This window comes from Agelaius phoeniceus, chromosome 1 (assembly GCF_051311805.1).
Source record: "Agelaius phoeniceus isolate bAgePho1 chromosome 1, bAgePho1.hap1, whole genome shotgun sequence".
Lineage (NCBI taxonomy): Eukaryota > Metazoa > Chordata > Aves > Passeriformes > Icteridae > Agelaius > Agelaius phoeniceus.
The window spans coordinates 117,971,877-117,999,737 of NC_135265.1; the positions used below are offsets into that span (position 1 = coordinate 117,971,877).

The 27,861-nt window shown below is 37.9% G+C and overlaps 1 protein-coding gene across 3 annotated transcripts in view; it reads left to right on the forward strand.

Moving 5' to 3' along the window:
• The window catches only part of NKAIN3 (sodium/potassium transporting ATPase interacting 3), a 337,971-nt gene that overhangs the window by 299,468 nt on the left and 10,642 nt on the right, over window positions 1-27,861 (forward strand). For 2 of the 3 annotated variants that reach the window (XM_054635936.2, XM_054635944.2), the window contains exon 5: window positions 11,771-11,831. In XM_054635936.2, coding sequence (XP_054491911.1) covers window positions 11,771-11,831 — 61 coding nt within the window. Of the gene's footprint in view, window positions 1-11,770; window positions 11,871-27,861 lie in introns of all 3 variants that reach the window. The other variant, XM_054635952.2, reaches the window with a different exon arrangement.

The window sequence follows — 27,861 nt, forward strand, 5'->3', positions numbered from 1 at the left end:
TTCCATGTGAAACCTGTCCCCAGTCAGGACAAACTCAGGGCATCAAATGAGCAGTTACTTTTGCCAGGTGCAGGCTCTCTTGCTGCATTTGCATTTCTTTGCAGGAATAGCCTCATGGCAGGAGTTAGGGCCAAATCTACCTCTCATATGCTAAAACATCCTGACACTTGGCTCTGGGGCAAGACAAGAAAATGCCTCCCATACACACAAAATATGGGGAACATGAGGACACACTCACTGGCCACAAAGGGATGCTTGTGGTGGTTTTGTACTGATAGAGGGAGAAAAGTCCCTTCTAGAATGGCTGCAGTGCAGCTTGTGTATTTGCATGCTGCCAGATTACAGGCTGAGCTTAGATACCTTGGGAAGGAAATACTGCTTTGGGATTCACCCTGGGCTTCAGGCTGCAGAATCAGGCCCAGATGAAGGCAAGGGAGCAGTGGGGTGTGGTGTCAAGTGAAAGGAGAAGAAACAGGAGTGAGCAAGACATGAAGCCACAGCATATATACAGGGACCTTCTACTTCAATCAAATAAACTGTGCCAGGGACATGTGATATAAGAGATCACACTGGGTCAGACATGACTGGAGAAGCGGCTTTGAAAATTCATTAGACACTGATAGAAAGCAAAGCTTCACTGCAGTCCTTGATAGCTTTTCTGCCCAGTGGGAATCCAGCACAAAAGCCTTTTAGCACACAGTTTAACTGGGAATACCTGAGCAAACTGATAACATTGAAGCTTTTATGGTATTCTTGTTTCTCACATATCACAGCAGACCACTCCACGAAGGATTATAAGGACGTGAGTGTGTGTGTGTGTGTGTGTGTTTATGTACATCCCTCTGCACATTCAGGTGGCAGCTTGGATGAATTAAACAATGTTATCCATAGTGAGAACTACAGTGGGAAGGATCAAACAAGGACGTGGCTTTCCCCTTCCACCATCTTTCATCCTACACCATTCTGTCATGTTTGTCCCCATGTCCTCATATTGAGTAATTACAGTTTGTGCTGAGTGAAGAGGCTGCTATATTTGCTGCCAAGCACATAAACTCTGCCATGTTTCTAATTATAGCATTGTTCCTTACAAAGACAAAGAAACCCAGTTCAACTGTGGCTCAATACTGAATCATTTGTTCTATGGTTTAAATCTGGCATATTTATACACAAGCAAAAGAACACATGGGATAGATCATCTACTAAATATGCTGTTAGATGGAAATTGATTAGGAAAAACAAAGGGATGATCAAGAAAGATCATCATAACTCCACCTCTTCTATCTGTCATCTGCTATTGTTCACCCTAGTATTTCAACAAACACATCCAAAAAGGCAAGAAAGGGGGGGTCTTGCCTAGAAGGGGTTTTTTTGGTGTGATTTTCTCTACATATATTAAACAAAATAATAATAGAAAAAGAACACTGAACTACGCAATGTCCAAAAATATTTTTGAATTGATACCCACAGAAACACTGTATGCTACTTTTCTGCCCTGTCTTGCAAACCAGATTATAAGAAAAGTTTTCAGACAACCTGTGCTCACTCATGCTGCCTTATATGAATTTCTACACTCTTGTGAATTTTAACCAGCTCTTGGTTATTATTCAAAGCCTTTATTACTGTGTGATTTGATTAATGGCTGTTCTAAGCTATTGCATGTCATTCAGGCTTTGGAGATTACTTCTGAGGTGCATTTCTGTGCCAGTCACTCCTGCAAGTAAGTTCCACTTGGGTCAGAAGGTTCCACTTGGGTCAATAATATGAGAAGGCTGATAAGGGTAGAGGTTAAATTCTTACTTTCCATTCATTGGATCATACAGCATTTCCTGTATGAGATGATGTGATAGCTTTGGGTCTATTTTTTGGATTGCTTTTTGTTTTTCTCTGAGGAATCATAGAATGGTTTGGATTAGAAGGGACCCTGAAGATCATCAGATTCAGCATCCCCTGCCATAGACATGAACACCTCTTGCTAGACCAGGTTGCTCAAAGCCCCATCCAGCCTGGCCTTGAACACTTCCATCCACAACTTCTCCTCTGGGCAATCTGTTCCCCTGCCTCAACACTCTTACACAGGCCCCTTGTCCTACCACTGCTAAAAAGTCCCTCTGCATCTTTCTGGTAGCCACCCTCAGGTACTGGAAGGTGCTGTAATGTCTCTCCAGAGCCTCCTCTTTTCCAGGCTGAGTAGCCCCAGCTGTTTCAGCCTGTCTTCACAGGAGAGGCTCTGATCATCTCCATAGCCTCCTCTGGCTTCACTCCAGCAGGTCCATGTCCTTCTTATGTTGGGGGCCCCAGAGCTGGACACAGTCTTGCAAGAACAGAGGAAGAGAATCATCTCCCTCGACTTACTGCTGTGGCATAACTGTTGTTACTGAAAGCTTTGCAATTTTTTTCATTTGATTTTAAGCCATATTTATGGATTAACAGGAGCCACGATAATATTATGTTCATTCTTAGCTATTATTAATTAGGTATTTAAGATATATCTATAAAGGTGCTTAGCTAATAGTGGGGATCAGACTGTTATAATTCACTGAAATCTTGAACTAGACATTTTTCTTTCCATGTCACAGTTTGTTTGTCTTTAAATGGGTATTGCCTTATGGTAATATAATTGTTTCATGCATGTGTTATTTACATTGTACATGAAGGGAAAGAAATTATTCAGTAGAAAAGAAGTAATTCTTACAGATTTCAATGCATTGTTGGAATTAAAGTACATTCTCTGTGTCTGTTGTAAGAAATAAGTGGAAATAATACTCTCAGTATGTTCCTTCAGATCTAATAAGGAGGGAAAAATATCTTTTGGCATTCTATCAACAAAGAACATCTTTCATAATTGCAGTATAAGCAGTGAAAGAATTTTAAAAGGAGTATTAGCATAAAAAACGGCCAAGATTTGCAATATTCTGCTGTTTTAAAAGCAGTTTGCTTTTGTACCCCCTGCATGCATAATCAGTTTCCCCAGGATTCAAAAACCTTCCCAAGTACCTTGTCACTTGCCAAAGAGATTTACATTGGCTTTAGTCACTGGCAGACATTAGGTATGTGCAGCTTAGGTGGAGATAAAGTCATTAGCTGATGAGTTCTTTAGGAAATACTTTGGGTTACAAGACACCATCAAACCTGAATTTCATATCAAAAGGTAGGAAACATAGTGTGATCTGCAAGTAGCTCTGAAATTGTCCTTAACACTGATAAGTAAAGGTGAATGCAAATAAAAGCAGGTATTTAGAAAATGTAAAAACAAGTAACACAAAGTCAGTTTGGCAGAAATGAAGGAAGGTCATTTTTTCACCTGCTTATTTTAAAATTGGATGTAAAAGGTTTTCTCAGTTTTTGTTATTCAGCTGACAAACTAATTAGTTATTAAATTAAATATGAGAACTCTGACCCTGTTCTTAGGATGAATTTTATTTTCTTTACACACTGGACAAAAGCTAGATCTAAAGCCTCACTTGTTTATCCAGTTCTTTTTTGGTGATTTTGTTAAGTTTGCTCAGATGTAGATCTCCTTTCTCTTTCTTCTTACCACCCTCATCCCCTTCACTTTCCATTGTTTTGCTCTTAAACTTTCAACGTTTAGGTTGGCTTTATTTTGCACTTTTGACTTTCACTGTATCCAGTTGTATCATTAACAAACAATTAATATATTTCACTGTTCTGACCAGTCATTTTTAAATACTGTGTTCAGTGTTTTTACATATTGAGACTTCCTTTTCATTCCAACTAGGAAATTTAGATCTTTATCACACAATAGACAACGAAATAGATAAGAATTGATGCTTAATGGGGTTTATTCCTAATCTCTTCTCTGAGTAAAGGACAAAGGTTCCCAGATCACTTCTGTTACCATAACTCATCTTGGAGCACCAGTACCCCAGCCTAGTCTGTGAGGGTTGCTCTGACATTATCATAGTGTTAACAGAGTACCTAGGTGAAATTTTGTGATCTATGTAATTATACACAGGATTGGATTACACAGTTTGCTCAAAATCCTCCATCTTTCAGATCTCAGAACACAAAATATTATTTCTAAGGACTTGCAGCGAAAACAAAGGAGGGATAATAACCCATAGCTAAGCTGAAGAGCAAGAGGGGAGAGAGAACACACTATGTTTCCCTTCTTGCTCTCAGTCCTAACAAAACTGGAACACATTTTGGTAACATAACATCAGTCCTCCTCTTAACTGGTAAAGTCTTTTGGGCAACTGGGTAACAAGGTAGTTATCCATTTATGCTGCTGGAGAAATAAATTCCCAGACCAAGTACAAAGTTTCTGATCTTGGCCTGGGAAAATTAGATTATCAATACAATTTTTAATTTAAAGCCCAAGAGACATGGTAGGAGCAAGGACTTGAGAACAGCAAATACAGGGTAGAACTTCGAAAAGCACAGTAGCTAACAGCTGTAAGTAATTTCTTCCAGCTTTCTCCTGGGCTCCCAGTTCTACCTAGATGGTTTTCGAGAGGAATTGTCTCCTGCAGTATTAGCCAACAACAACTTCTATGTATTTTAAGAACAGACATTTTGGTATCTGCTCAATTGTTTCTCCATGGTAAATATATAGCAAAAGTCCCCACAAGTTCCTGTCACCCATTTTTAGAGTCCTTAGCACATTTTAAGGCCTCTCAGAGTTGTAGTCTCTAGGGTCTCTCCACTACATCTGCAAATGGCACAGTTGGACCAGACCAGCTCTGTACTGTGCTGATTAAATTGGTAGACAATACCCCTACAGCCTGAATTTTATTCAAATCAAATCAAATAGATTTTAGGAAGATGAAGGAGAGGAAAAAAAAAAAAAAAAATCAGACAGCATAGAGTACTTCAGCTATTTCTGCTACCTTTTCCTGCTATGTTTTCTGGACAATTTTCCAGTTGTTTGTGCACTTTTATGCTTTTAGATTTCTGAGTACTTTCAGGTTGAGCCTCCCCCTGCTGCCAGTGTAAAATGTTATGCATTTCATAATATAATTCTGGAAAATGCAGACATACCTTTGAAACTATCTGTTCTTTTATTTTAAAAATTGCATTCAGTTTTGAAATTATCTATAGTTTTACAATATGTTTCTGGTAAAATGTTTATAATCAAGCAGATAGGATGCATAATTGTATAAAGTCATATAATTGGATAACTCTATGCTATAGTAGCAAATGGTTATTATTATGCTCCAACTACATACTGCTGTTACTCTGGATCTTTTTCCTTTGTCCTTGTCTTAAAATATGTAGAGTTATGATTTCTTTGTGCCTGATAATCCTATTCATATTTCTATCTTGCTGAATCGTGGATACACACAGATACTGGGATAATATCCTGTTTCCCTTATGTATCTCCCATTCTGATTTAGCACTTTTCTAGTCTTTAATGGAGGAAAAGGGTTTACAGTCCTCTCTGCAGAGTAATAAAAGTGTTAGTGGCAAATAGGTAGCTAAGAAGATTAACTACTCATGTTTCAACTTCTCCTCAGTAGTTGTTAACTCTTGTGAAAATGCTAATCAGGAGACAGGGTAATAGGCAGGATGCTTTGTAATTGAATGCATTTTTACTTTTTTGTTCAGTAAATTCAGTCTTGCTACATAGTTTCCATTTTATAAGTTAAATTTAAGACATCTTGTCAAGCTTTGTATCCTACAAATTTTTAATGCATAAAGATTCCATTCTAAAAGTTTCTTCTCCATTCATATTCCTTCAGTCTTTGTAGGAAATTAGGTAATAGTGAAACATCTTGCAGAATAAAAGGAATTGTGTTTGCCAAGTTACATTTTTGAAGAACCCCAAGACATAAATAAGAAATAATGATTTTCAGTTCTCATCAGCAAAAAAGAAGTCAAGAAAAAGCCATGTTCAGTGCCATGACAAGGGTGGGTGGACTGGATGTGTACAAGGGTGGGTGTGAAGCACAGTTTCCATTTTCTCCAATTTTCAGGTTGGAGAAATCTTCCAAATCTAGTTTACCTACATTGTAACACACATCCTCTTGGAGCCAGGAGTACTGTACATTTATTTTGTTTGTGTGAATGGTTCCATGCTGTTGCAATGAGATCTCTACAAAACTCTAATTGCTGTAATTGCTTGCTGTGGTAAATGACCTGTTGTACACCTGACCTTGAAGATTAACCTGATAGCCCAGGGCTCTGCTTCATGTAATCCTAAACACTTAGGAAAGACTCACATATCTACTGTGAACCAGTGCAACTGTAGTATGTGAAGCTGGTAGGAAAGTAATCTCATACTGTGAGAGTGTATTCAAAGGCCACAGCTGATGATGACAAAGCAAAGCAGGAAGACTTAAAGCAAAATTATCCAAATCATCAATTTTAATAAAAAGTATTTCAGTCTCCAGAAAATGGCCTTGATTTAAATCATCACTCTAGTTTTATTGTGCATTTGTCCTTGCTTTCCTAAGAAAAGGTTAATCCATATTAAGTAGCAACTATTAAAATACATTAATTAGCAAGTAAACATACATTTTTGCACTCAGTTTGATTCTTATTTTTAATAGGATATATTCTAGTAATATCCATTTATTAAAGCAATTATATCTCACAGCATATATTTGCTCAAATGATTAGTTTTTTAATTTCTTACATGTTTTAATAGTTTCTCTCAGTTTAATGATGGACAATTACATAATCTAATTTCACTTCTATTAAACTAGCATTTACATTTCATGCAGATGTCCATAGCTTAAGCCTGGAGATTTTAGTTAGACTAAAGTATTAAGGTCCTCTTGAGAATCTGCTGCCTGCATGGGAGAAAAATAACAGAGACTACTACTACTTTATTTCTACCTAAGGATATCAGCAGAAAATAAATTATGCATCAAAAGCCTTAATAATAGCATCATACCAATGTACCCATGTTCCACTAATAAGAAATCCCTTTGTGGACTCCACACTGAGGTCTTGGCCTAGTTGACAGTTGTTTCTCACATCCTGAGCCTATTCTTCACTATGACTTGGAGAATTCAGCAACACTTCTCAGCTAGTCATTGAAGAAATAAGATTTTTGGTAGGAAAATTCTGATGGGTCTGAAAATACTGCATGGTTATGTCCAAAGAGTTATGGCTCAATGTTCAATAACAAGTGGTATCACTCAGGGGCCCATAGCGGGACCAGTGTTATTTCATGTCTTCATTACTGACCTAGCAGTATTGCCTGCACCCTCAGAAGGTTTGCTGAGGGCACCAAGCTGGGTGGTGCTGTTGATGGGCCTGAAGGATGAGATGCCACCCAGAGGGACCTTGGTAGGCCCAAGCAGTGGGCTCGTGTGGACCACGTGAACTTCAAAAAGGCCACGTGCAAGATCTTGTACCTGGCTTAGGGCAATCCATGATAGCAGAACAGACTGGGGGATGAATGGCTGGAAAGGAGCCCTGCTGAGAACAGTTTGGAGATCACGGTGGATGGCAAACTTAATATGGGTCAACATGAGTCAACAAAGTGCACTTGCAGTCCAGAAAGCCAATTGTACCCTTGGCTGCATCACAAAAAGTGTAGGCAGCAGGTCAAGGGAGGTGATTCTACCCCTCTACTCTGCTTTCATGATACTCCACTTGGAGGGCCATGAGAATATTTGGAGGGCTGAGAGACTTGGGGCTATTTAAACTTTATTTTGGCCTTTCCATTTATAAAGGGGGCTTTTTACCATGGTCTGTGGTGAGAGGATGAAGGGTAAGAGTTGTAAATTGAAAGAGCATAGATCAAGATTGAATTTAAGGAAGACATTTTTTATAATGAGGGTGGTGAGGCACTTGAACAGATTGCCAAGACCAACTGTGAATGCCCCATATCTGAAAGTGTTCAAGGACAGGCTGGATGAAATTTGAGAAACCTGACCTAGTGAAAGATGCTCCTGCCCATGGCAGGGAGTTGAACCAGAAGAGGTTTAAAGTCCCTTCCAACCAAAACCTTCTGTGATTCCCTGAAATATTTTATGCATTGCTTATTCTGTCTAGAGAAAGGTGTGTAGCCTAACCACTGTATAGATGAAGGCTGGGGACAGCAGCCTTTACCCACAATTTCCCACTTGATTTTCTGCAGAATAACACTGCCAGGTGTCTTCTGAGCCACTGAACTAGCCTGAGCTCTCCAGGTAAGACAAGGAGTCTTGTACAGTGCAGGGATCCCAGGTTTCCACACCTTGAACTCAGTGTTGTCAAGACAAGGCCTCCTGGCCATCTGTGCTTCTCTCTGCATCAAGACAGAGGCTCCCATTTATGCTTTCAGGTGCTAGTGATCTTTGATGCTTTGGACATCCTGTTCCAACCCCTTAATCAGTCCCTTTGAATGATTACTGCAACTCAAGATGACCAAATTAAGAATCTTCCAGCTCATGTGCATCATAATTGCTTTGGTTATCAGGGAACACACGTTTAAGTCTATCACTTGGTGCCAGGCCAATAGCCAACGTTTCCAGTACCAAGATTGGCAATTAGCCTGGTGGCTAGATGGGTTCACATGAGCATAACACTATTAATTAAACAGCAGCTGTGTTAATCAAGATACCAAAAGCAATTTGTTGGAATAAATATTTTAGTAACATGCCCATCAATAACGCAAAATAAGAGGCTTTAATTGATTCATTTACAAAAATATTCACACAGTGGTTGCTGTAACTCTGTTTAAGGACGTGGAAACAAGTCTCATCTGTCAAAGAGTATTTTCCCACTTGCTCACTTCTTGTTAATGGTGCTCTAGATATCAGCTACCCAGCTATAACTACTTGTTTGTTAGTTACAAGCCAAGCATTGCTGACCCCTCAAGCAGCAATACCTGACAATTGATGCTAAAGGGCTCTTTTTTCCCCTTGTTGTTTTATTCTTTCAGAAAAATGCATTCTGACTTTTAACTACAGAAAGATATTGTTGGAGTATGGAGGGCTATGGTTAGTCACCTCATCTTTTTTTCCCATTGAAAAGACCACAAAATTGAAAGAGGGTGCATATATACTTTTTTTATTTCTCTTGGTATTAATAACTAAACAGATGGGGGAATGGTGTGTTTTAAACAAATATACATCAAAGATATAAGTGCTAGCAGTGATTTCTAATGCTGAGGAATATAGAGAAATATATTTCTGAGAAGTAGAGAAAGGCTGCTGATTTTGCAGGAAAAGATTAAGGAGAAGGTCTACTAAAAGAGCAGGATGTAAACTCTTAGGACTGTTAAAACTCAGGCTTGTCATGACCCACATTTTTTGGAAGACTTTTTTGAGCACTTTCTGTGTCAGGTCATTTATTAGTTGTTAGAGTGGGAGACTTGCTGTGCTTTATCCACTTGCCCAGCATCTTAGACATTTGTGAAATCTGCTGGAAGCACTTACAGAGATATGTTTTTATATAATATGAATGGATATAGAGCCTACATGTACATATAAAGAAGGAAATGCATTTATAAAAATAAAGTTAATTTAATGCACAATACTACTAATAAGAAAAAATAAATACATGATGGGAAAGAGTAAATTCTAATATTTGATCTTCCTTCACAAACACGTAACCCCCAGCCTGTACTACAATTCATCCCTATCATGTCCATTATTTGTTCAGCAGCTTTAATCTTCAAAATATTTTAGTCATTTTTAAGAAAAATAAACAAACCCAAGTGACTTATGAAGTTAAATTGCACAACATAAATGGTGATCAGGAAACATTGCAAATAAACAGGTGACATCCTGTTATGGAAAATCACCTGACTTCTGGTTTTTCCACAGTACTAATGCAATATTTTAAAATTATATGTAACCTTCAGGTGGCACAAGTGCTGCATCTCAGGTATGATTTTTCTTTTGATCTCTTGGAAGACTTTATATTGTATTGTTTTAGTTGTCATGCCTGAAAGGTGCTCTAAACTGTGAAGTTTAAGGAAAAAATGTGCTTAATCTGTCAAGGAGTCTGTAAGCCACTGCTAGCCCTGGATGTGCTGGCAGCTGATCCATAAAATCCCATTGTCATTAATAGCAGGAGTTGGACTGCTCCTAACCACCCACACAACTCTCAGCAGGTAAAGTGAGCCCTGCCATGTCTGTGGGTCCCATCCTGCTGCAGCCTCCATGGCACCAGGCTCATGGGGATGGGCAGCTCAGGCATGGATCCATCCCAGCCTCCTCCAGAGCTGGATTGTGTTTAGCTGGCTCAGAGCATCAGTGCTGCTCACCTGAGAGAGGCTCTGGCAAAACCACACAGAAAACTGGACACCAAAAAGCAGTCAGGGAAGCTGCTGATACTGTATCTGCTTAGAATGAGAGAAAAGTTGGATTAAAGTTACTCTGTGAAAACAGCAGTGAGGTGAATGCCCTGGCGAGGAAGCTGTGACAGCCCTCATTCACAAGTAGCTCAGCTTCAGCATACTGTAGCTTAATTCTCCATGGGAAGATTAATCCCTTGGAGAAGGATTAAGCTGCAGTGAACCAGGGCCACTTTAGTTCTGAATGGGAAAGGCCACACAGGGATTTATTGTACTTTATCTTATGTGCATTGATTTCACAGCTTTCATTAATTTATCTTAACTTCCCTGAATTCCCTTGTGTGGACAAGCTTTTTGTCTGCAGAGAGGTTTTTGGAGCTTCTTGTAAAGCTCCTCATGCAGCCCAAGCAGAAAGTAGGTTGGAATGATTTTTCTGCTTCTGAAGGAGCTTATACCTGTCTAGATACTATTAAATTACCTCTTTCTCAGATGGTTGATCTGTGACATCCTTAGAATAACTATTTTAATTAGATTTTTTGAATGGACCAGAGAAAAAGGAGTGTTCTTAAAACTAATCTGTGGGCTATTTTTGAAATCTCTCATGAAGAGTCTTTTCAAGGCTTTCAGATGGCGTGAATTGTGCACAGCTGCACAAACAATATTTTCTCAAGATTGGACATGTCTGGTTGTGCAGTTTAATAGATTTTCTTGCCCAGTGGGATTTTCTTCATCTTTGGTCGTGTTCATAAGAAAACATTTTGTCTATATGGATAAGGAAAGAGTGGGGTTTCTATTTCTTGATCCTAAAGATCTCAATCCCTTCCTCTTGGTGGCACAAGTGACACAGATCTGGGTTAAGGAGGATGCTCTCATGGGTGCTGCTATTAAAATAATGGCATGGTTTGACTGTTGTTGTTCTTTGGGGAGATTTTGTTGTTCATTTCCAGCATAGTTAACATGAATTACATCAAATAAGGTGTTTCCTGATGTCAATAATCATAACCCAGTTTTACTGTTCAGTTACATCATGACAATTCACCTATCAATTTCAAATTTTGCCTAACAGTTATCACTGGGATACTTTATGTAGCACCAAAAGACATCTCTTGTGGATTCCATAGAAGCGTTATTATGACTTAATTCTGTAGCAGTCAATAAATATTTTGGCATTTTAGTAAGCATATGAGGTGCATAGAGGCTGACATTCATGTGGGAAAAGCCATGTGAGAACAGAGGTATTGAAGAACAAACAAAAAGTAAATAACAACTGAACATCAAGGTATAGATGTTTTCCACCAATATTACTCAGTAGTAGTATTCAACAATACTGATCCCAGTGAGACTAGGAAAATATTTTAAACTATAAAATGCATATTTATATATAAAATATAAGTTATGCAACATGAACAAAAGAGAGGAAATTAATTTAGCTCTTTGCACTGAAATATGTAAATTCGGGAAATAGAAGTAAATATCTTTAAAATTTAACTGTGATGCCTGTATTTATCATTGTAGTAGCAGCTTTATAAGTTTTCAATGTGTTCTAACAATGGCCTTTCCTCTTTTTTCACACAGCTGATTGGATTTGTGTACGCCTGTTACGTGATCAGTATTTTCATGGAGGAGGAGGACAGCTGTAAGTACTGATACACACCTCACCATCCCTGGAGCCAAGGTACCTGGGCTGAAACTTAGTCTTGCATTAAACTACCAAGGCAAAGAACAAAGTTTGAAAAATGACAGAATCTGGCATTCATGTACACAACCAATTATGCTTAAAGACATACTTATTTAGGTACTAACAACTTATTGAGGTGGGATTGCAATTTCTGAACTTCTTCATAGGAATTTGTGAACATTTTACATGAGCCAGTCACAGTGATGAAAATTATGTGATCCATGTTGCATACATATAGACATGTATGCCTTTATGGATGCACATTTACATGTGAATCAAAGCTCCTGAAGCCTCTTAATCTGTTTTTCCAAATGACATCTTTATCAGCAGTAAAATTAATGGAGAGGACAGACCAAGCCATTTGCAGTGTGCAGTATCACTCTGATCAATAATTAGGTAAACCTGCTCTATGCTTACAGGCACCTAGACCATGTATTTAAAATGCTGACCCCATATTCTTGACTGGCTTTTGTCAATAAAACCCTTTTATACGTACTCATGTTGTTCCAAAAGTTTGAAAATGTGCACACCTTAAGAAAGTATTTCTCAAAAAGTCATTAAGAGAGTGTTGGAAAAATCTGAATATGCTGAACATTTTGGTAGGATGCTGTGTGAAAAGTGTTTGTGAGAATTCTCTGAGGATGTCACCATACCCACATGACTGGGATAGCCATTCGTAAAAGCAGTAGAGAGAATGGAAAAATATTGGATGAGCAGAGGAGCGAATACAAGAACAAATTTAAAAAAAGGAACAACGTGTGATCATTTAAATTACTTCTTCTTTATGAGGAGGTAAACAGTAAAATAGCTCTCTCTAGGGGAAAAAAAGAGCTAATGTCAATAGCATTTTATGGTTATAGCATAAATAACATGAAACTAAATATTTATTTATAAATTTTTATTCATAAATCTTTACATAGTTGTTCTGTTTTTTCACAGAATAGGCCTAGTGGATTAATATCATAGGAGAAATTAATTAAGTTTGTAGGAAGGTATTTGATAATATTTGGAAAATCTTATTGAAAACATAATTCAAGTAATTCATGTCTGTGATGGAAAAGCAGATTGTTTCATTGAAAACAGTGTGAAGGACTATAAACAAAATATTTTTCTATTGGTACAAATGGTACAATGTTCAGTTCTCCATCATAATGCAACAGACATTAGTATCAAATCTATTTTGACACTATCATTTACAGGTTTTGATTAGGAAGAAAATATATCAAAGAGATTCTCAGATAAAATTGAGTGGTAAGGCATAAGCATGGTGTGCACATATTGTACTGTGGAAAGGCAAAAGGAGCCTGGATAAGGATGGATGCTGTAAAGGAAAAATATGAACACTTGGAGAAGAAACATAAATAAAATGTAGGGCTTGGGGAGAAAAAGCCCAGAAAATGCTGCCTAGGAGAGCTGGAAACTGTCAGTTAGGCAGGAACTGGTAACACAGGGCATCAGCAGATGGCACAGCAGCACAGTGGCTCTGTGGCTTGGGATGCATAAACACAGCCTTTGCTCAGTGAAATCCAGACACTGCTCCTGTCCCTACGGCTGTGATGAGTCAGGGCAGTGGCCAGGGCTTCATAGGGATAGCTGGAAACTTTGTTGATGAGACAGTTACTAAATGTCTGGAACAGAGGGGCTACATCAGGTGTTAGGGGAGGCCTGCAGGCAGATGAGGAAGACACAAACTACAATGCCTTTGAAGGATAATTGTACATGCACATCCACACCCACGTGCCAGCACAGGTGCATCAATACCTGGGAAGACAGACTCTTCCATTTTTTACAAAAATATGCTATATTACTCTTGGCTTTGCTTAGCCCTTTATAGTGTGCTTCAGACTCCCTGTTTTAGGCATGTGTGGAAGACAAAACTCCCAGGAAAGAATACATCTTCATGGAAATTGCAGTCATGTGCTACAGACCACATGTGACTTACACATTCAAAGGCCTCACGAGAGGGTTTTTTCCAAGTTAATAGCCCTGTTCACTTTGAAAACATGTCTAGTTCAGAAGAGATGGGGACTGCTTCATTTTCCTCTGATGGTGAGCCCACCTAATTGTCTTTTGAGGGTTTTGAGCCATACGATACAGATGGAAATTTAAATCACTGAGAATGGAGAACAGGTAACATATTTATCAACCAATAAAATACATCAAGTGCTAAGGCAACCCAATATGTAGATCTAACCCAGTTCCCATTCTCCTCAACTGACTCAGGGGTCTGCATTTAATTTCTGCTTGTCTTTCAGAACTGTCAATGGCAATGTGTTCTACTGTTACAAGTGAAAATCACCTCACTTGTCTTGGAAAATATGGTGTAATGTCCTTTGTTAGGAATGGACAAATTTCCCATTTCACTTGTATCTTTACATTTGATCTTCTATACTCTTGTGTGAATAGGTTTTCTTTATTGGCAGAGAATGACCTGGGGCAGGGGCCAGAGCAGTGCACAAAGGACAGAAAAAAAGGAGCAAAGAAGGGAATAGATGCAAAAAAGGAGCAAAGAAGGGAATAGATGCAGCTAGGAGATTTTGCAACAATTGGAAAGAAGTAATTTCTGACTTGCTACTTTTTTATTACCTTCTAAGATTTTCAATTGGATCAAAAGCAAATAAGCAGCCCTTTAATATCTCACTTTGAGTCTTAGTGCCCATTTGTGTTTTAGAGCCCTCTATGCTTATAGATAAATACATTATAGACAAGTGTTAACCCCCTCATAAGAATCCCACAAATATGTTTTGAATAAAGAAATGTCTGTTTAAATCACAGTAAGAAAATGGTTTAGTTTGATAATTAGCTGAGAAGAACAGGACTTATTCTGGAGAAATTCACATTGCTAATTTGCAGCATAATGAACAGAAAATTATTCTAGATGCAAGCACAATGGTGCTTCAAAACATATTGAAAGTAAACTCTTTATATTAGGAAAAAAGTCCAAAACCTGCAACTAAGACCAATTTTATGTACTTAAATATGATGCAGCAGATCTTTTTCTTAGGTAGATGAAGCTATTCCATCATATTTTAAGCAGTAGTTTGCACAGAATAAATCCTCAGCCGTCGGAGTGTCAAAGCTTCCCTAATTAAATACACTCTGCAATATTTAGTGCATTGAGTTAACCCCAGTTCTTGGTCTAAAACCCATCAAGCAGACTTAAAATTAATAATAGCTGCCTGTTTAGCCTCTATGCAGTGCTTAAATGGATTTGGAGCCTGACATTTCAGTTGATGGACACTTTTCTGAACAGTAATAATGCTTGAGGAAACATTTATTTCCAGCTTTTGCTCACCCTACCTACATTTCATCCTGTAGTTAACTTTTACTTAGAAGGAAGATGGTAGCAGGTCAAAAGGAATGGAAAAAAAAGGACATGTAAAAGCCATACTACGGTAGTGGGGTTATTACCTTCCATCATTCATCCTAATGAAAAAGTCTATTTATATCTCTTCCCTTCATTTTTTCATTTCTTTCTTTGTAGATCTATCAATCTCTATAAGCCCTTTTGAAGGAGTAGAATATGTGAAATCTGTAATCATAAAAGCCTGTCACTATCCTGTTTGTGAATCATTTTCTCCTAAAAATGAACTCAGAAACTGATTTCCACCTTGTCAGAGTTACTGTTTTAATTCAGTGGAGTCTGGAGACTAGGCAAAATACATTGCTAAAAATCATGATTTTCTAAATATTTTTTTTTTCCTAAAAAACCTCTAAATAGTTTCTGGACTTCTTTAAGAAACAGTTGTTAGTACTACTACTGCTAAATTCTAGTTCATAAATGTGACACTGACACATGTCAGAAGTGATAGTTCTGTAGTGTACTGGATTTTGTGGAGTGGAAACTGATTTGTTAACAAATTACATAAAGAAATAGCAGTGAAATCAGAGGGGAAGGTTTGCCACAAAACAGCAGTTGTGATTTCAGCATCTTTGTACAAATGAGGCTGAAATGCCAAAAAGCCAATCCAATGAAACTTAAACCTCTTTTGTGCATGGGCAAAAATAAAGGAAAGGGCTTCCATTCACCATGAAGATTTATCCCCTAAATGAAAACACAAGAACAAAATTAATAAACAAAAAAAAGGATTCTTTTTTGTCTGTCCTCTACACTAGTTGTGTTCACAGCTCAGCTGTACTTTCAGAACAGAGAGGAAGATGAATTTGTTTTTACAAAATACAAGTTTCCCCATATTGTGGTAGCAATATGACCCTCCATATGCTATCATTAGAAAGATATTAAGTAAAGCAAGATTACTTCCTCTGAAAAACTACTGCATTGCCTTATCTGACATGTGGCATTGCAGTCACACACACCATTGAGCATCTATTCTCAGTAATCAAACAAGAGAAAAAGAATTTTATATCACATTTAATTTAATATTTATAGTTACACAGTAGGTCCAGCAGCGATAAATTTCTTATCAATATGCTATTTTTTTGCAAAGTGAATGAAGAACGAGCTAACAATAGCTAATATTAAAAATATCTGATTACCTTTATATATAAGTATCCAAGTTTCCTTAGCTAAGGAGTTTTTGGGAACCTACTACAATCTTTACGTTAATTGCAATTGTACATGCAGTTGAGTCCATTTACACTCTGAGAAAAGAATTTTTGTGATAAAATGTTTAATATCAAGGACCACCAAGAAGGAGAATTCTGCACTACTCTTCTGTTGGGTTATACAAGAATCAAACATCCCCAGTCAACAACTGTCCTAAATTATCTCCTTGAAAATGAGGACTTAACAAAACTTGTCAAACAGCAGCACAGGTCATCGCTGGGCTTTAGCACTCACCACTGTCACCTTTAAACCATAATAACTTGGAAAAAAAATGTGTTGTTCCTGACCAGTGGATGAGTATGCTTGACACAGATGTTTAAAATGATAATAAGTTTTACTGCTAGGCAGAGAAACAGCACTATAAGCTGCCATATTGACAGCATCCTCCTGACTTTAGCATTTCTGGAAAATGGGAGTGACTACCAGTATTTTTCGAAGGCTTGAAAGCAGTTTGCATTTTTCTGTTCATTTGGACAAGAACCCCAAAACCCCAGAATTTTAATTCACCTGTTTTGGAAAAACAACAGGATCAGGTATTTTTGCCATGTTCAGAATAGAATAGTAGTGGGTTCATAACCAGATGTATTTTGTGGTTCAACTGAACAATTTTCTAAAAATAAAAAGTGGCCATCTCCTGCAGAGATGAAGTGTCCAACATACCATCAAAGGTGGTCTGTAACATCTGGAAAGCCGGGGAGCCCAGCCAATGCCACAGGTGGTTCCTGCTGCTCCTTGCACTGAGGTGCTGCCCACATTTCAGCGTGGCTCCTTCCCTACCAGCAGCCTCTGTGATCATCGTGCAGATGCCTACCCTAAACTGAAGGAGAGGTTGTGGTATGACCAGAAATGTCACCAGGCATATCCAGGGGGCTTCCTCAGCTCAGCTGTGGCCCAGGACAGTCCCACCAGACATTTAATGGAGATAAATGTCAGGTTGCAGTTTCTGTAGACTCTAGAGGTCTGTCCAGCTGGAGTTTGTTGATTAGATGCCAACTCATCTGTTTACTACCCTACTTATACCTGACTCCACTTTCTCCTGTAGTGGAAATATAAAGGATAAAACTCTGTCCTAACAAGACTTTATGGTTTAACAACATTGTATGGTCCTACAGTCCTATTGATGTCCTCTTTATTTATCACAAGCCTTAGTGTGTGAATTACCTGAAAATGCATGCTCACTCCTACACTAAACTAACCCAAAGAACTCTGAAGCATTTAATAAAGGAGTAAATACTGCAGGGATGTTACACTATCTAAATTACCTCTACATACTATTTCAATTTATTTTTTCTTTTATTTTTTCTTTTTTTTTTTACATTCAGTTATCTTGCATTGCCTGAGAAAGCATTTATTCTAATTCATATGGAAACATATGCATAGATATAATGCACACAACCAAGGGGAAAATCTTTGAGGTGGTGTAAAATAAAAGCAATAAACAATATAAATACAAATACTAGGAAAAAAATCTTGATTCTAGATAGGCTATTGGCAAAAAATTGCAGCAAAGACATGATCCCCCTTTTTTTTTTCTGCTTAACAACCATGGATGAGTAATCTCTCACAGGAAAGCAAATCTAAAAAAAAAATACTCATGTAACTGCTTTTACATTCCCCTAGCAAAATGTACAAAATGGTCTTCATTTCCAGTTGTATTCTCCATTGACTGTTGCAGAACACTGTTCCAAGAGATGGTCTTTAAATAATACATGATGCAAAGTGTACAGAAAGAGGTGTCTTAACTGTGGAGTATTTCTAGCAGCAGCAGAGGTTACCTGCTTGAAAGTACCACATGTTTTATGTGGGATACAACATGTAAGGTTTGTCCAGATAGGGTGCAGACAAAGCATGAGGAAATGGCATCATCTAAATGAAGTGTAAGCTAATTCCAGTCTTTCATTGGTTGAAGATTGTTTACTCTAAGGTGTGACTCAAATAACTTGAGGAAATCCCCCTTGAGTTTCTAAACCACTTCAGTAAAATATTTTAGTCCATCTTCAGTAAAAAATTAATTTCTTAATGTTGGGTTGCTTGAATAGGTTGTGGAGATAATAATCAATACACCTGCATGCAAGCCAGCAGTTCATTGATTTTTCATTAAGGAAGGGGATAAGTCACTCAAATAGTAAGAGTACCTCCACTGCACTCCCACAATTCCTCCCTTATGCACAAGTCAGAAATTTCTTCCTGAAATTCAGTAGAAAAGAATAATCTCAATCACTTTAGCAAACATAATATTATTGGATATTCTCCAGAATATTAGCAGGTCACAGCAGTCATGATTAAGTCACAGTACAGTTTTGAAATGTTCTTTTGTGAGGGAGGAAATCCCAAGTGCCAAGAGCCAGCCAGCTGTCTGGCACTACAGACAGCTCAGTGGGTGAGGCATATTCCCCTCTGCTTCATACATTAAAATGATATTTGGTAATTTTGGTCAAGATGGAGTTCTCCAATAATGTCCTTTTTATAAAAAAGTTGAGGAAGAGTTCAGGAGAGTAAAATTTAATATTTTTTAAAGATGTCTGTTATACCAGTGAATTGTGTGATTGTTCAGCTGCCAAAAGGTGCAGAGCTGCAATCACTAAATTCCATCCACAGTTCTGGATTCTGACTGTAGAAATATGCACATATATTATATGTAGTCATTTAAATGAGATTTCAGAAGCACAGGTAAAGTATTTAGAAATATCTGTAAGGAAAGTGAAATAGATTTTATGTACTATTTTTAGAAAGTACAATCAATTTTCTGAACAGAGATATGTGTCAGATTGGTATTCTATCATCATGAAACAATTTTACCTGTTTTGATAAATATATGCATGTGTATATATGTGTGTATGTGGGTATGTATATCCATATGGATGGGTATGTAGTTGAATATATATATTTTGGTTCAAACACAGATATGAACAGATTCTCCTTAACTTTGAATTGATTTCAAAGGTAGGTAGAGAGTGGTTTGCAACTACCTGATCAATTTCTGTTTTTCAAATACAATTAATGTTAAGCATTTCCACCATTGATTCAGAACATTCAGACTAGATATATGAAATAATTTTTTACAATGAGAATGGTAAAACACTGGAAGAGGTTGTGCAGAGAAGGGCCAGGTACCTCATCACTGGAAACAAAACTTCAGGCCAGCAGCCTGATCTAGATGAAGATGTTCCTGCTCAGTGCAGGAGGATTGGACTAGATGGTCTTTAAAGATTTCTTCTAAACCAAAATATGCTAGGATTCGGTGATTTTATGAATATTATATGCCATATCACATATTAAAAAAATATATAAATATGTATACACATACACACGTTTGTGCAACTGTGTAGAAATTCAACAAAGGCAAATGGCGGGTCCTGCCCCTGGGGAAGAGAAACCCCCTGCCCCAGCACAGGCTGAGTGCTGACCTGCTGGAAAGCAGCTCTGCAGAGAAGGACCTGGGGCTCCTGGTGGGCAACATCTGCCCATGAGCCAGCAATGCCCTGGTGGCCAAGAGGCCCAAGGTGTCCTGGCCTCATTAGGAAGGACATTGCCAGCAGGTTGAGGGAGGTGATCAGGCCTTTTCAGTCTGGAGAAGAAATGAATGAGAGGAGAACTTTTCAATGCATACAGATATCTCAAGGGTGGGTGGAGATATCTCCAGAGGATGGGGCCAGACTCTTCTTGGTGGTCCCCAGTGACAGGACATGGGGTAGTGCATACAAACTCAACACAGGTAGCTCCACCTGAGTATGAGGGGGGAAAAAAGCCTTTATTTAAGGGGGGCACAGCACTGGAACAGGCTGCCCAGAGGGGCCGTGGAGTCTCTTTCTTCAGTTATTCACCAATAGCATCCTGCTGTATGTGAACCTGCTTTAGCAGGGAGTTTGGACTTCACAATCTTCAGAAGTCACTTCCAATCCCAAGAAGTCTGTGATTTTGTGATAGAAGAGAATTATCTCTAAGTAGGAATATACTTATAACCATGCAATTTTCTTTAAACTGGAGATCATACATTCCCTTAAGATTTTTTTTTTGTTTACTACTTTAATAAACAATATTCTTGTTAAAATGGAATAATAATTCTGATTTTAGGGGTTATATCATTTAATGAGAAGTCCTCAATAGTTCTTTGAATCCATGCATTGCTTCCTTAATCCCAAATATTCAGTATGCCCTTTATTTTTAACTGGCTCATTTGATTCTAGTTTCTACTAACCAAACTTAATATTGATTTTGTTTTAATCTCCACCTTCCACCTCCTTGGCCATTCTGTTGAAATTAAATCAGTCCTTAAATGGATGCTATCCCAACCCCCAGTTGCCAGCACCTTATCCTTTTCTCTTAAATTGCATCTATTGTTAAATCAATCTTACTCCAGCATCCAGTGTTGCTCTATTGAGCTTTCCACTCAACATCACATACAGGCCTAAGTGGTGCCCATTCCTGTCTGTACCTTTCATCCAGCTGCTCCATTAAAATGAAACCTCTTTTCAAATCCATTTTCCACTTCCAGTAGCAATCCTCTTACTTCTTCATTTCTGAATGGCAGCAGCCTTGTGTCTGCTTTAGTTTGTGGAGCTTAAAAATAAACTTTTCAGACTGCTGCACTTCTATGTAAACACCATCTCTCCCAAATCTCAACTGTCATGCAGATAGGTTATTCTAATTTTTGGGTCTCAGCTTAAGTAATACCCATTTCCTTGTTACTGCTGCCTGAGTGGTAATTTCCCAGTCAGAAAATCATGTCTAAGAGCTTTGTCTGGGAATAACTGCTGCCTTTGGCGTGGGAAGCATCAGCCAGGAGCGAATGATGTGCCCCCATAATGAAAGGGAGTGCTGAGCCAAGGGGGGCACAGGATTAGTCAGGCTCTGCACTGGGCTGTAAAAGGTCATTATATACTGATAAGGAATCTGGGAATTCAGTGAGCAATGAACAGTTAGGACAGCTGTTCATTGAGACAACTATACCCACAGCTTTCCTGATATGATGTGTAACTCAACCTGTTTGACAGACCCAGCAGACTTGCAGATGAATTAGCAGTTTTAGTGATAGTAAAAGATTTTAAAATCATAGAAAATTTGGGGAGTTAGAAAGAAAGTTAGGCTTTCTTTCCCAGGTAAACCCTGGGAAATGTTAGGCCTTGTGTTTGTAGATTATGTGAAACTGCACCTGTGTAATCAGTATATGATAAATGATATGATTGTTCAATGTGATGTTTTTTTAGTAATTAGATGTAATTATTGTTTAGTCATAAGAAGAATCATGAGAAACTATATTAGGGGTTTGAGGGGGATCATGAGAAACCCATGCTTGGATGAAATCAATGTACACAATAGAACAATGTAAGTTTAATAATTAAAATGTAAGTTATATAATGATAGAATATAAAACATGTTTGGCATGAAACTGTGTCAGCATGAGATTTGGGTCTGTGTCCCCTGACACCCAGAGCTCTTTAATAGAGGCACCTGCTTATAATCATTTCATGATTATGTGTTCCTGAACGCTAACATAAGTGGTCAGAGTTCTCAGTGCCTTTTCTTTATGCTCATTCCTGGGCTGCAAGAGAGATGGTGAGGCTTCTTCTCAGAAAAAAAAAAAAAAAGTCCTCCCTTCTTCTTTACAGATAATAGCCTCAAAAGTAAAACAGATACATACAGACCACCTGAGTAGAGAGACTGCCACTGATTTTTCCTGAAGATAAGGTTTGTTCACAATTCTAGTAAGACTAAGCTTTGAAATACAGCAGTAGAAAAGCCAAAGCTGCTAGTTTCTTGTTTTAAGGGAGTACCCATGACAAAAATCATACAAATGGGTCCCTTTTTATCTAATGGGTTCCAATGTATGTAATCATACATTATAGCCTTAGAGGATATTCAAGCTATCTAGAAAAGTGAGTATTATAAATTTTAAAAGAGATGGCTGACCAGCAGTCAGTGAAGTACATTGAACCAAGCCCTGAATTTCAGGTCATAGTCAGGTAAATTTTGAAGACACTTTTATTTGGTAACGGTTACTTTCTCAAAATGTGTCAAAATTGAAAAAAGTTGAATAAGAATTAACTAACACTTTATACATCTTTGAAAATCTCAGGTCTGAATCTCATAAATCTGAAGGCAAGCAGCATCTTCCACCAAGAAAAATTGTCAGTTTTGTTTGGAAGAGAAAGGGATAAACAATGATTACTGACAATATCAAAGCAAGAAAAATAACCTTGTAAATCAAGTATCACAAGAATTTCTTAGAAGATCTACAGTCAAAGAGCAAGAGAAAGGAGAAATTATTAAGTCAGTTAGTCAAAGCATGGTGCTGATTAACACCAAAGTTGTAGGTTTGATTCCTGTATGAGCCATTCACTTAAGAGCTGAACCCAATGATTCTTGTGGGTGCCTTCCAACTCAGAATGATTTGTGGTCAAAATATTGAAAATAATTTAGGTGATGGCTAGTAAACACTTTTCTTTATCCTGTGAAATTCTTACCTCTTCTTTAGTTCTCTTTACTGTGTTTCTGATGTCATCACAACTTCAACCTTTTTTTAATTCCTCCTGTTTTAAACTTTGAGTTGTTGTCTATATGTTGTGCTTTTTAGATTTTCCAGTTGTGCTATTTCAACAGCCTTAATGGTTTCAGTATATTAGATAAGAAAGGTTTAGAGCAAGAGGTGTTGTCTTAATAAATCAGGAGATATAGCTGTTATGCTTTTCCAGTGGGCCAGTTGGTCAAATAAAATATATTGCCTGCTCCTAGAAAAGCTGTTTTTCAAAAAGACTACATTATATTTATTGCATTTAGTCTGTATTGCTGATGTGCTTTATTAACTCTGTATCATAACAAATCTTTCTTTTACCAGTGCTCTGTGATTTGGGTCACTGCTGGACTCACTTCAAACTTCATTTGACATTCTTTTGCCTTGAATCAGTAAATATAAAGTTGGTTTTGCTAGCAGAAATTCATTCTCAGTTCATCTGTGTTTTTCTCAATATCACAGACTAGATACAGCAAAATTGTGGCATGTGACTCTCACCATTTATATGATGGCTCCTATTCCTTGGCATTGATTTCTACTCATTCTCTTTTCCTCCTTAATAATGAAAAATCTGTTGTTTTGGAGGACTGAAATTTTAGTTACAAGGTTTTCTGAAAAGTGTATTTTTACTTTATCTTTCTTCAGGGAGAGTTTTTTTATGATTGAAGGCAGTATTGCATTATCTTTCTTTTTCGTTAGCAGATTGATTCACTGGTGGCTTCAAAGTGAGTGTTAATCCTGTTACAGACTCTACTGCAGACATTCATCTTTCCCCTAATATGAAATGATGCCACTTTCTAACAATGAGAAAACCATTTTCCTAGCCATCATTTTTTCTAACACATGTGATATTTCTTTTTTCACTCCATCATATATGAGAAGACCACTGGTTATTGTAAGCTCTCATTTTATGATACTCTACCTTCTCAGCTCTATTTTCAAAGCTGAAAAAAAAAATTTTGGGTTGCTAAGGAGTTGGTAATCTGAGTTGGTAACAGAGATGGTAATATCAAAAGCAATATTAAGAGATGAGAAAGTTGACTTGAATGTGAAGATAGAGCAGGAAAAAAAGCAATAAAAATATGAGGAGCAATAGATTTCCTCATTTGCAGAGAAACACTCACAGAGAAAAATAGGTACTCATGAATACACTTGGATGTGATTAAGTAGTAAACTTAGCAGATATATCCACAGTGGCTCTAAAATGCTTGATGGCCATATATTCTGGGGTGGAATGAGGGTACCATAGAAGAACTTGATAGTGCATTTAGTGGGGCTGGAAAAGGCTCTCATGATACTGGATCAACAAATGTTATTTTGCTGGCTTCCTCATTTTGAAAAACTAAAAGCAAGAAGAAACAGAAGACTAGAGCTTGTTGATTTGTATTCATTCACAGAGATAAAAATTAAAAGAAGAAGATATTGAGAATCTATAGATCACTGAAGGGATTTATCCACTTCCATTTGCAGTCTGTAGACTTTCATTCAGAGAAGGCACTGTAGGACCACAGGCTTCTGCTGGGAAGGATGTTCTGCTGGGGTGAGAGGAGGGCTCCATCAGGTGCTGGAGGAAACATTGCCTGCTTAGCAGAGTGTTGCCTTCTTGTGAAGGCCACGATGACCTGGTTTCAGAGTCCAGCACTGCGATCTCCTCCTTGGGATCCTTTGTGGCCAATAACGGACGCTAACACCAATGTGGTGGACGGTTAAAGGCGTTTATTGAGGGGTCTCAAGGGTATTTATGGACTAAGGGGTTTCTCTACGTCAGACAGGGGTTTGGCTACACTTTCTAGGGTTAGTATGGAGTGGAAAGTTACTGGCATCCATAGGTTAGGGGGGCTACCTGTTTGGCTACATTCTAAGGGTGATCCTTATCTATGGGGAGGGGGGTAGAAGGATTCCTGTAATTTTCCGTCACAGCCCGAAATCTTCCGAACGCCTGTCCCTTACTACTACAGCAGAGGAAAAATGGTAATTTGGATCTAAAGACACTAAAACCCTGGGAGGTTTGTGGTAGAGAACTTTGGGTTCTGCCACCTCAAGGATTGAAGCAGACCACCCCTAAGGGAGGTGTAGCTATGAGTGCAGTGTAGATGCAGGGTGGGGAATGTATGCAATGCCCCCCCCAAGAGGAGCAAATGTCATGTGCTGAAGCAGGATTCCTACTCAGAATGTCACTCGTTGTCTGTCACAGACAGGTAGAGAAATTATACAAGAAAGGCCTCATAAAATTAGGCCTTGGTCTGCTAAATTAGTAGCTGGCCTGTCACTTCTAAGTGCACCTCAGTAGTTTGTAAGTTCCCATGTGAAAACAATCTTGGGAATGAGAGTTCATTAGCACAACAATCTATTCCTAGGGTGAAAACTAAGTGCACCTGTATAAACAATAAGCTCTGTCTCATGAGAATCAGTAGAGAAAATATGTAAGCTAACTAAAATGTAAATATGTAAACTAAACTAACTAAAATACAGAGGTTTGATAGATATGCAAAATACCATGTACTGACCAATGAACTAAGTGTGAATGTATTGTCAACCAATAAGATCAATAAGATCTGACACAATGCCTTCTGATTATTCTATAGAATATGACCTATACAATAAAATGGGGGTTTTCCTGCATGAAGAAAATGGAGTCATGGCTGTCTTATTACAACAGTAGTTATGAGGGCAAAGGCAGGATGATAAATGAAAAGGAGGATGAGGAAACGGAAATGGCCTCATCTGAAATGGAAAAAATGTTAAATAGTGAATGTTAAATAGTGTTAATGGGTTTGATGTCATAAAGTGCAAAATAGCATCAGGTCAGTACTCTTGAAAAAGATGACAACTGACCTCTCAGGCTACTGGAAGTACAAGTTTTAGCATCTGTAGCCAGGTCAATATATCAAGTCTTTAGAAGTAAAGATGGTAGCTCTGTACCTGGATCTCAGCAAAGGCAGCTACTAATAAAGGAGGGGGCAGGGAAGAAGGAGACTTCCTTGATGACAGCAAAAGACATTAACTGGCAGGCATGTTGAGCAGATTTTAAAGCAAATAAAAAACAGTTATAAAGGAAAGAAAAATTGCAACATGGGCTCAATGTGACAGAGCTTTAGTCAGCCAGACCTTTGAAGTGGATGTGCATGATTCCCTTTGTGGAAAACTTCCAGAGAATACCACAACACAAAACTCATAAAAGGCAGAATTAATTTCATTATAAACTAGCATGCTTTTAAAATGGAAAAACTCAAAGTTACTGCATCATACAGAACAGAAATGAAGGGCTTATAGCATTTCCTTCATTGTTTTCTATGTCTATGTAGTTGGAGGATCATTTGAGTCTCAGCCAAATCTCTGGCTTCTTGATTTGCAGGTGTTCTGCTTGCCAGCCAAGTTCTTTCCATCATCTCTTAAGGCTGCCTGGTTTGCTGCTCCCACTGCAGTCTCTGCTTGAGGAGCAGGCTGGCAGCTCCTTCCCTCTCTGGCTTGCACCCTGTGCTGTGCCTTGAACATGGACACTCTCCTGAAGGTCCTCGGTTCACTTCACTTTTTATGAGACAAAGATACAAACATATGAAGCAAATATCATGTCCTAGAGGGTGATAGTAGCAAGTTTCAGAAGCAGCCTTTCATCCCTAGGAAGGTGAGAAGCTGGGAAAACCCAGAATCACTCGGTGATAAGAAGAATCCCTCCAGTCCTGTAACCTACTTTTTAACAATAAAATTAATGTTCTGTTGTGAATGGATGACATGAACTTTCTTCAGTACATAGAAATCCTTTCCTCCAAATGTCACGTGTTCTAATATGTCATGTATTTGATCTTGCAAATACTTTTCTCTAGGAATTTTATCTTTAATTATTCATTAGGGTTGAACAGGTTCAGCATTAATTTTAAAAATAGGGAACATTCATTTCTCACACTAAAATATCAGTGGCTTGTAGTTAAGGTAAGAAAAAGTAGCTGTGGTATTCTCGGTTGTATAATAATGAAGCAGGTATAAATATTTCAGTGTTGACTCAAAGTAAATAATTGGATCATACTGACAAATAACTGAACCCAAAAGAAATTCTATGGATACAAAGAAAGACAGGTCAGGAACAGAGCCCTGTGGGACTCAACTGGTAGGAAAAAAAACAAACTACCAACTTGAAAGAACAAAACAACTAACCTGCAACCTAGCGATGAACTGTAAGTGGAATAGATCAATTCCAATCAGTCTGAGATCTGCACTGAACATGTTTGAAAGAACGCTGTAGTTTATGGCTTCAAACTCAGCAATAATATAAAGGCACACTAATACATAGCGTGGATTCCTGAATTGAAATACCAAAAAAAGATCAAAGCATAACTTCAAAAAGCAGATTCAGAGTTGTGTCTCTTTTGAAGTCAACTTGGACACATTTATTGTGAAGATCACGTGTCTGGAGGTGTGACTGAAGCTGTAACAGCCTTCTGTACAGTAGTCTTGGGAATATTTGAGTTGCCATTTCAGTGGATAGATTGGATGGATTAGTGGATAGAACTCAATGGCTTGTTTCTCTCCCAGTATTGTGTGAATGTAGTTGATAGATGTAGTTTCTGGACATTTAATGTCTTTTATGCGTTTTATTTTTCCATTGCAGGTTTAATTGGTACATAGAATAGATCAGAAAGGGTACCAGAAAGGGGAAAACAATTAATTAGTGAAGACTAATTTTCACCAATTTTACATCTCTAATATTCTCACTGTATTAAAAATTATTTAGGAAGTTTTAATTAGAATTGTTTACACTTTACTTTGGTCATATGAAGAAAGAAAGCTACCCTTCACTGTATTTGAAATCTCAGACTAGAACTAGCAATAACATCTTTAAATACAAGCCTCAGGGGGGAAAAAACCCAGCTTTGTCTGTTTGAAATGTTTTTAAATACAACTTCCATGTATTA